The sequence below is a fragment of the Nerophis lumbriciformis genome, linkage group LG15, assembly GCF_033978685.3.
Source record: "Nerophis lumbriciformis linkage group LG15, RoL_Nlum_v2.1, whole genome shotgun sequence".
In the NCBI taxonomy this organism is placed as follows: domain Eukaryota; kingdom Metazoa; phylum Chordata; class Actinopteri; order Syngnathiformes; family Syngnathidae; genus Nerophis; species Nerophis lumbriciformis.
In genome coordinates this window covers 29,125,001-29,135,453 of record NC_084562.2, presented here as the reverse complement: position 1 = coordinate 29,135,453, position 10,453 = coordinate 29,125,001, and the positions used below count along the sequence as shown (strand labels likewise).

The following is a 10,453-nucleotide window of genomic DNA, read 5'->3' as shown; positions in this document are numbered from 1 at the left end:
GACTTTTGCCAAGTAAAATGACGACTCTTTTCATAAAATTGCCAAAATTTTAAGCCTTTCTTGTAAAAATGCGACTTTTATAGAGTACAATTCCAGTCATATTTTTTCCAAGTAAAATTCTGATGATTATTATAATGTTGCCAACATTTTAAAGTTTTCTTATAAAATTGTGAATTTAAAAATGATGACTTTTTTATTAAAATTGCCAGAATTTTAAGCTTTTCTTGTAAAATTGCAACTGTTATTGAGTAAAATTCCAGTCATAATTTTCCCCAGTAAAATTCAGATTATTATTATAATATTGCCAACATTTTCAAGTTTTCTTATAAAATTGTGACTTTTTTGCCAAGTAAAATGACGACTCTTTTCATAAAATTGCCAACATTTTAAGCCTTTCTTGTAAAAGTGCGACTTTTATTGAGTACAATTCCAGTCAAATTTTTTCCAAGTAAAATTTTGATTAAAATAATGTTGCCAACATTTTCAAGTTTTCTTATAAAATTGTGAATTTAAAAATGACAACTTTTTTATTAAAATTGCCAGAATTTTAAGCTTTTTTTGTAAAATTGCGACTGTTATTGAGAAAAACTCCAGTCATAATTTTTCCCAGTAAAATTCAGATTATTATTATAATATTACCAACATTTTCAAGTTTTCTTATAAAATTGTGACTTTTGCCAAGTAAAATGACGACTCTTTTCATAAAATTGCCAAAATTTTAAGCCTTTCTTGTAAAAATGCGACTTTTATAGAGTACAATTCCAGTCATATTTTTTCCAAGTAAAATTCTGATGATTATTATAATGTTGCCAACATTTTAAAGTTTTCTTATAAAATTGTGAATTTAAAAATGATGACTTTTTTATTAAAATTGCCAGAATTTTAAGCTTTTCTTGTAAAATTGCAACTGTTATTGAGTAAAATTCCAGTCATAATTTTCCCCAGTAAAATTCAGATTATTATTATAATATTGCCAACATTTTCTAGTTTTCTTATAAAATTGTGACTTTTTTGCCAAGTAAAATGACGACTCTTTTCATAAAATTGCCAAAATTTTAAGCTTTTCTTGTAAAAATGCGACTTTTATAGAGTACAATTCCAGTCATATTTTTTCCAAGTAAAATTCAGATTATTATTATAATATTGCCAACATCTTCCAAGTTTTCTTATAAAATTGTGACTTTTGCCAAGTAAAATGACGACTCTTTTCATAAAATTGCCAAAATTTTAAGCCTTTCTTGTAAAAGTGCGACTTTTATAGAGTACAATTCCAGTCATATTTTTTTCCAAGTAAAATTCTGATGATTATTATAATGTTGCCAAAATGTTCAAGTTTTCTTATAAAATTGTGACTTTTGTGGCGTAAAGTTACGACCCTTTTCATAAAATTGCCAAAATTTTAAAGTTTTCTTATAAAATTGTGACTTTTGTCGGGTAAAATGATGACCCTTTTCATAAAATTGCCAACATTTTAAGCTTTTCTTGTAAAATTGCCAACTGTTATTGAGTAAAATTCCAGTCATAATTTTTCCCAGTAAAATTCATATTATTATTATAATATTGCCAACATTTTCAAGTTTTCTTATAAAATTGTGACTTTTGCCAAGTAAAATGACGACTCTTTTCATAAAATTGCCAAAATTTTAAGCCTTTCTTGTAAAAATGCGACTTTTATAGAGTACAATTCCAGTCATATTTTTTCCAAGTAAAATTCTGATGATTATTATAATGTTGCCAACATTTTAAAGTTTTCTTATAAAATTGTGAATTTAAAAATGATGACTTTTTTATTAAAATTGCCAGAATTTTAAGCTTTTCTTGTAAAATTGCAACTGTTATTGAGTAAAATTCCAGTCATAATTTTCCCCAGTAAAATTCAGATTATTATTATAATATTGCCAACATTTTCAAGTTTTCTTATAAAATTGTGACTTTTTTGCCAAGTAAAATGACGACTCTTTTCATAAAATTGCCAAAATTTTAAGCTTTTCTTGTAAAAATGCGACTTTTATAGAGTACAATTCCAGTCATATTTTTTCCAAGTAAAATTCAGATTATTATTATAATATTGCCAACATCTTCCAAGTTTTCTTATAAAATTGTGACTTTTGCCAAGTAAAATGACGACTCTTTTCATAAAATTGCCAAAATTTTAAGCCTTTCTTGTAAAAATGCGACTTTTATTGAGTACAATTCCAGTCATATTTTTTCCAAGTAAAATTTTGATTATTATAATGTTGCCAAAATTTTCAAGTTTTCTTATAAAATTGTGAATTTAAAAATGACGACTTCATAAAATTGCCAAAATTTTAAGCTTTTTTTGTAAAATTGCGACTGTTATTGAGAAAAACTCCAGTCATAATTTTTCCCAGTAAAATTCAGATTATTATTATAATATTGCCAACATTTTCAAGTTTTCTTATAAAATTGTGACTTTTTTGCCAAGTAAAATGACGACTCTTTTCATAAAATTGCCAAAATTTTAAGCCTGTAAAAATGCGACTTTTATAGAGTACAATTCCAGTCATATTTTTTTCCAAGTAAAATTCTGATGATTATTATAATGTTGCCAAAATGTTCAAGTTTTCTTATAAAATTGTGACTTTTGTGGCGTAAAGTTACGACCCTTTTCATAAAATTGCCAAAATTTTAAAGTTTTCTTATAAAATTGTGACTTTTGTCGGGTAAAATGATGACCCTTTTCATAAAATTGATAACATTTTAAGCTTTTCTTGTAAAATTGCAACTGTTATTGAGTAAAATTCCAGTCATAATTTTTCCCAGTAAAATTCAGATTATTATTATAATATTGCCAACATTTTCTAGTTTTCTTATAAAATTGTGACTTTTGCCAAGTAAAATGACGACTCTTTTCATAAAATTGCCAAAATTTTAAGCCTTTCTTGTAAAAATGCGACTTTTATTGAGTACAATTCCAGTCATATTTTTTCCAAGTTAAATTTTGATTATTATAATGTTGCCAAAATTTTCAAGTTTTCTTATAAAATTGTGAATTTAAAAATGACGACTTTTCATAAAATTGCCAAAATTTTAAGCTTTTTTTGTAAAATTGCAACTGTTATTGAGTAAAAATCCAGTCATCATTTTTCCCAGTAAAATTCAGATTATTATTATAATATTGCCAACATTTTCAAGTTTTCTTATAAAATTGTGACTTTTTTGCCAAGTAAAATGACGACTCTTTTCATAAAATTGCCAAAATTTTAAGCCTTTCTTGTAAAAATGCGACTTTTATAGAGTACAATTCCAGTCATATTTTTTTCCAAGTAAAATTCTGATGATTATTATAATGTTGCCAAAATTTTCAAGTTTTCTTATAAAATTGTGAATTTAAAAATGACGACTTTTTTATTAAAATTGCCAGAATTTTAAGCTTTTTTTTGTAAAATTGCGACCGTTATTGAGAAAAACTCCACCTTTTATCATAATATTGCACAAATGTTCAGTTTTTCTTGTCACATTTTGACTTGCGTTGAGTAAAATGACGACTTTTATTGTAATACTGCCAAAATTCAAAATTTTTCTTGTGAAATTGTGACCTTTTTCTTGTGAAATTCCAACTCATTTTTCACAACAAGCTTTTTTATATTTATATAGTATGTATATATTATTAATGTTGTAAATACTAATCTTTATATATCTAGAAAGGCTGGTCCTTAAGAGGGAGGCATTTTTCTCAGGTCTCAATAAGTAACAAATACAAGAATGTGTGTGTGTGTGTGTGTGTGTGTGTGTGTGTGTGTGTGTGTGTGTGTGTGTGTGTGTGTGTGTGTGTGTGTGTGTGTGTGTGCGCGCTTCAGCAACACAAACCAGGCAGCGATGACATCATCAGTAAGGATGGTCTTTGAAGCGTACCAGTTCCAGTCAGTACCATAGCTCCCGTCCAGTCACATGACCGCCGTGAGCCAATCAGACGATGAGGGAATCCCGGCAGAGAAGAGTAGTCTGTGACAGGAGAGGAGTGCAGAGTGCAGAGTGAGCCAGGTGAACACAGGTGAGTGCAGAGTCATCCCCAGGTCAGGGCACACAGGTGACTAAATAAACACACACTGGACTTTTTTGATGTTCTTTCCAAGGTTTGTGAGGGAGGAAGTGAGCAGTCATGAGTGTTAGTGAGGAGGAAGAAGAAGAAACTTCTACCTAGTCTTCATTCTGCACGCAAGAGAACCTCACCTGTTAAATGTACAACAACATTGATACCATCAACGACAACATTGATATCATCAACGACAACATTGATATCAACATCATAATAAGTGTAAACATGCACCGACAATACATCCATGCTGAGATGTGAGTATTTCCGACAGATGTACAGTAATACTTACTGTAAACATGTTTATTCATGTTAGTGATGTATAAGGCTGAAACGACGCGTCGACTTAGTCGACGTCATCGGTTACGTAAATACGTCGACGCCGTTTTTGTGCGTCGGCGCGTCGCATATTTACGTCACTCTACTTTACTGTCATGGCGGAGCGCAAAGCAGACGATGCGAGCGAGGGGAAAAAAGCACGCCAATAGTCGTCAAAAGTGTGGGAGTATTTCAATAAACGGCCTAATAATGTTGTTGTATGCACACTGTGTCGAGCGGAAATGGCCTATCATAGCAGCACAACGGCTATGAACGAACATTTGAAATGAAAACCCCCGACAGCGTTCTTGCCATCACCATCAACAAGTCAATCGTCCGCGTGCGTATACGTTGTCATTATTACACAAAAACATGAATGTGTCATTTGTATCTGCGTTGTAAATTCATCAACTAAAGCACCGTTTGCTCTGAGAGGCGCGTTTGGCGTGCCTGTTCAGCGTTTACAAAGACGCGCTCCTCTTTAACGCTGTGGAGAGGCGGCGGCGGCGAGCGAGCGGCGAGGCGGGGCGCGCCGGGAGCGACGCCGCAATCGTGCCCAGGTGCGCGATCCGCGCAGTTGGAAGAGAAAAGACTTTGTGTAAAATGAAAAGATTGTAAACCTGGCAAAGCCGTCTGGCGTTCAGTCTGTCGGTCCTGAAAGAACCCCACGGCACAAGACGTGTCACAAACGCTAACGTTAATTAGTTGTGCAAATACCTTTTACAACATTAACAGTTACATATACTATGTACAAACCAACAATTAACTTTCACTTTAATCATACTATCATTGTTGTGTTATTAAGCAAAATAAGCAATACTTTTACTTTTGTTGAAATGTTTACACTGTACACTTTTTTGTATTGGATGTTTAGCTTTATTTTTGCACATTTTAGCAAATAAGCAATACTTTTACTTTTGTTGAAATGTTTACACTTGTTACAGAATATTTCCGTTTTGCACTTTTTTGTATTGGATGTTTATCTTTATTTTTGCACATTTTAAAGCAAAATAAGCAATACTTTTACTTTTGAAATGCTTGTACTATTCCAGAATATTAAGATTTGCACTGGATGTTTACTTTTATATTTGCACATTAAAAAGCAAATAAGCTACTTTTAATTTTGTTAAATGTTAAAAGTTTTAAATGTTTACATTGTTACAGAATATTTTGTCATGTTGTTGTCAATGTTGACTGAGTGGCCATACTTTTTTTTTTGTAAATAAAAGCCATGCCTTTTGAAAAAACTGGCCTACATTTATTTTTTCCTCTTCATTTTAAATAAAAAAAAAAATCGGTAAAAGGAAAAATAATCTATAGATTAATCGAAAAAATAATCTATAGATTAACCGATTAATCGAAAAAATAATCTATAGATTAATGGATAGAAAAATAATCGTTAGCTGCAGCCCTAGTGATGTATAACATTACTTACTGTAAACATGTTGCTTGAATTGCACATGATATCACGCACAAGTAAACACTCTGCAGGACTGCTTGTATCACACATGATATTACAAACATGTAAACACTGCAGGACTGCTTGTATCACACATGATATTACAAACAAGTAAACACGCTGCAGGACTGCTTGTATCTCACACTATATCACACACAAGTAAACACTCTGCAGGACTGCTTGTATCGCACATTATATCACACAAGTAAACACTCTGTAGAACTACTTGTATCGCACATGAATTTGCACACAAGTAAACACGCTGCGAGTTTCTTCTATCACACATGATATCACACACAAGTAAACACACTCGGGACTGCTTGTATCACACATGATATTACAAACAAGTAAACACTGCAGGACTGCTTGTATCACACATGATATCACACACAAGTAAACACGCTGCAGGACTGCTTGTATCTCACACAAGTAAACACTCTGCGGGACTGCTTGTATCGCACATATCACACACAAGCAAACACTGCAGGACTGCTTGTATCGCACATTATATCACACACGTAAACACTCTGTAGAACTACTTGTATCGCACGTGAAATTGCACACAAGTGAACACGCTGCGAGTTTCTTCCATCACACATGATATCGCACACAAGTAAACACGCTGCAGGACTGCTTGTATCGCACACAAGTAAACACACTGCAGGACTGCTTGTATTGCACATGATATTACAAACAAGTAAACACTGCAGGACTGACTGCTTGTATCACACATGATATCACACACAAGTAAACACGCTGCAGGACTGCTTGTATCGCACATGACATCGCACACAAGTAAACACACTGCGGGACTGCTTGTATCACACATGATATTACAAACAAGTAAACACGCTGCAGGACTGCTTGTATCTCACACGATATCACACACAAGTAAACACGCTGCAGGACTGCTTGTATCGCACATATCACACACAAGTAAACACTGCAGGACTGCTTGTATCGCACATGACATCGCACACAAGTAAACACACTGCGGGACTGCTTGTATCACACATGATATTACAAACAAGTAAACACGCTGCGAGTTTCTTCTATCACACATGATATCACACACAAGTAAACACGCTGCAGGACTGCTTGTATCGCACATGATATCACATTGGGGGTTGACAACATTTGAAAAGAGTTCCTAAGAGTGTGAAGAAGACATGATGAAGATGAAGACATGAAGAAGAAAACATGAAGACATGAAGAAGATGAAGACATGAAGAAGAAAACATGATGAAGACATGAAGAAGATGAAGACATGATGAAGATGAAGACATGAAGAAGAAGACATGATGAAGACATGAAGAAGATGAAGACATGATGAAGAAGACATGTTGCCGTGACAACTCACCACTTTACGAGACTTGTCTCTGCCATCCTCTCTCCGAGTGAGGGGTGAAGGAGTGAGGGGTGAAGGAGTGAGGGGTGAAGGCCTGTCAGCTTCAGGTGGGTTGCTAGGCAACCTGCTCCGGCGTGGGCCTGACTCCTCCCCACTCCTCTTGGAGGGCGTGTCCGAGTCCTGGCTCCTCCCGTGGTCCGCCCCTCGCAACTTGGCCTTGCGCTCCAACAGGCGGTTCAGGAATGTTCCGTCGTCGTCGGAAGACGGCGGCGGGTTGACGGCGGCGGGGGGCGGGGCCGAGCGCTCGGCGCCCCAGGTGCCCCGCCTCTTTGTGGGGGAGGGAAGTGGACTTATGTCGCGTTCAGTTTTCCTGTGTCTCCCGTGTCGCTCGTCACCGCCGTCTCCCGGCTGGTGGTGGTGGTCGTCGTAGCAACGCAGAGGAGGAGGAGCATGTGGGGATGAAGGATGGCGACTGAACTCCTCAAGTTCTGTTCCATGGTCTTCATGGTCCCTTCTGCCTCCTCTCTGCTTGCTGCCTAACTCCTCCAGTGAACTCCTTCCTGCGCCCTGATACTCCTTCCTGTGCAGGTGTTCTGAACAAGGGTTCCACCTGTGCAGGTGTTCTGATCCAGGGGTCCACCTGCACATGACAGCAAACACTTCAGTGCAGGTGACAAATGTAGGGAGTCACAAGTACCATTCAAAAAAAGTATGTGTATATAAGACCAAGTATGTGGATATAAGACTAAGTATGTGTATATAAGACTAAGTATGTGTATATAAGACCAAGTATGTGTATATAAGACTAAGTATGTGTATATAAGACCAAGTATGTGTATATAAGACTAAGTATGTGTATATAAGACCAAGTATGTGTATATAAGACTAAGTATGTGTATATAAGACCAAGTATGTGTATATAAGACTAAGTATGTGGATATAAGACCAAGTATGTGGATATAAGACCAAGTATGTGTATATAAGACTAAGTATGTGTATATAAGACTAAGTATGTGGATATAAGACCAAGTATGTGGATATAAGACCAACTATGTGGATATAAGACCAAGTATGTGGATATAAGACCAAGTATGTGGATATAAGACCAAGTATGTGGATATAAGACCAAGTATGTGTATATAAGTCCAAGTATGTGGATATAAGACTAAGTATGTGTATATAAGACTAGGTATGTGTATATAAGACTAAGTATGTGTATATAAGACCAAGTATGTGTATATAAGACTAAGTATGTGTATATAAGACCAAGTATGTGTATATAAGACCAAGTATGTGTATATAAGACCAAGTATGTGTATATAAGACCAAGTATGTGGATATAAGACTAAGTATGTGTATATAAGACCAACTATGTGGATATAAGACCAAGTATGTGTATATAAGACTAAGTATGTGTATATAAGATCAAGTATGTGTATATAAGACCAAGTATGTGTATATAAGACCAAGTATGTGTATATAAGATCAAGTATGTGTATATAAGACCAAGTATGTGGATATAAGACTATGTATGTGTATATAAGACCAAGTATGTGGATATAAGACTATGTATGTGTATATAAGACCAAGTATGTGTATATAAGACCAAGTATGTGTATATAAGACCAAGTATGTGGATATAAGACTAAGTATGTGTATATAAGACCAAGTATGTGTATATAAGACTAAGTATGTGTATATAAGACCAAGTATGTGTATATAAGACTAAGTATGTGTATATAAGACCAAGTATGTGTATATAAGACCAAGTATGTGGATATAAGACTAAGTATGTGTATATAAGACCAAGTATGTGTATATAAGACCAAGTATGTGTATATAAGACCAAGTATGTCTATATAAGACCAAGTATGTGGATATAAGACTAAGTATGTGTATATAAGACCAAGTATGTGTATATAAGACTAAGTATGTGTATATAAGACCAAGTATGTGTATATAAGACTAAGTATGTGTATATAAGACCAAGTATGTGTATATAAGACCAAGTATGTGGATATAAGACCAAGTATGTGTATATAAGACCAAGTATGTGGATATAAGACCAAGTATGTGGATATAAGACCAAGTATGTGTATATAAGACCAAGTATGTGTATATAAGACCAAGTATGTGGATATAAGACTAAGTATGTGTATATAAGACTAGGTATGTGTATATAAGACTAAGTATGTGTATATAAGACCAAGTATGTGTATATAAGACTAAGTATGTGTATATAAGACCAAGTATGTGTATATAAGACCAAGTATGTGTATATAAGACCAAGTATGTGTATATAAGACCAAGTATGTGGATATAAGACTAAGTATGTGTATATAAGACCAACTATGTGGATATAAGACCAAGTATGTGTATATAAGACTAAGTATGTGTATATAAGACTAAGTATGTGGATATAAGACCAAGTATGTGGATATAAGACCAAGTATGTGGATATAAGACCAAGTATGTGGATATAAGACCAAGTATGTGGATATAAGACCAAGTATGTGGATATAAGACCAAGTATGTGGATATAAGACCAAGTATGTGGATATAAGACCAAGTATGTGGATATAAGACCAAGTATGTGTATATAAGACCAAGTATGTGTATATAAGACCAAGTATGTGTATAGAAGACCAAGTATGTGGATATAAGACCAAGTATGTGTATATAAGACCAAGTATGTGTATATAAGACTAAGTATGTGGATATAAGACCAAGTATGTGTATATAAGACCAAGTATGTGGATATAAGACCAAGTATGTGGATATAAGACCAAGTCTGTGTATATAAGACTAAGTATGTGTATATAAGATCAAGTATGTGTATAGAAGACCAAGTATGTGGATATAAGACCAAGTATGTGGATATAAGACCAAGTATGTGTATATAAGACCAAGTATGTGGATATAAGACCAAGTATGTGTATATAAGACTAAGTATGTGTATATAAGACCAAGTATGTGTATATAAGACCAGGTATGTGTATATAAGACTAAGTATGTGTATATAAGACCAAGTATGTGTATATAAGACCAAGTATGTGTATATAAGACTAGGTATGTGTATATAAGACTAAGTATGTGTATATAAGACCAAGTATGTGTATATAAGACTAAGTATGTGTATATAAGACCAAGTATGTGTATATAAGACTAAGTATGTGTATATAAGACTAAGTATGTGTATAGAAGACCAAGTATGTGTATATAAGACCAAGTATGTGGATATAAGACCAAGTATGTGTATATAAGACCAATT

At 34.0% G+C, this 10,453-nt stretch overlaps 1 protein-coding gene across 1 annotated transcript in view; it reads right to left on the bottom strand.

The window, feature by feature from the left end:
- Positions 1–3,049: 3,049 nt before the first annotated feature.
- Positions 3,050–10,453, bottom strand: part of LOC133615813 (uncharacterized) — an 89,210-nt gene continuing 81,806 nt past the window's right edge. Inside the window, exons 9-10 of the mRNA XM_061974622.2 lie at positions 7,195–7,822; positions 3,050–3,966 (exon numbers count right to left, since the gene is read on the bottom strand). Of these exons, the coding sequence (XP_061830606.1) occupies positions 3,931–3,966; positions 7,195–7,822 (664 nt within the window). The 3' untranslated portion in view covers positions 3,050–3,930. The remainder of the gene's footprint in view (positions 3,967–7,194; positions 7,823–10,453) is intronic.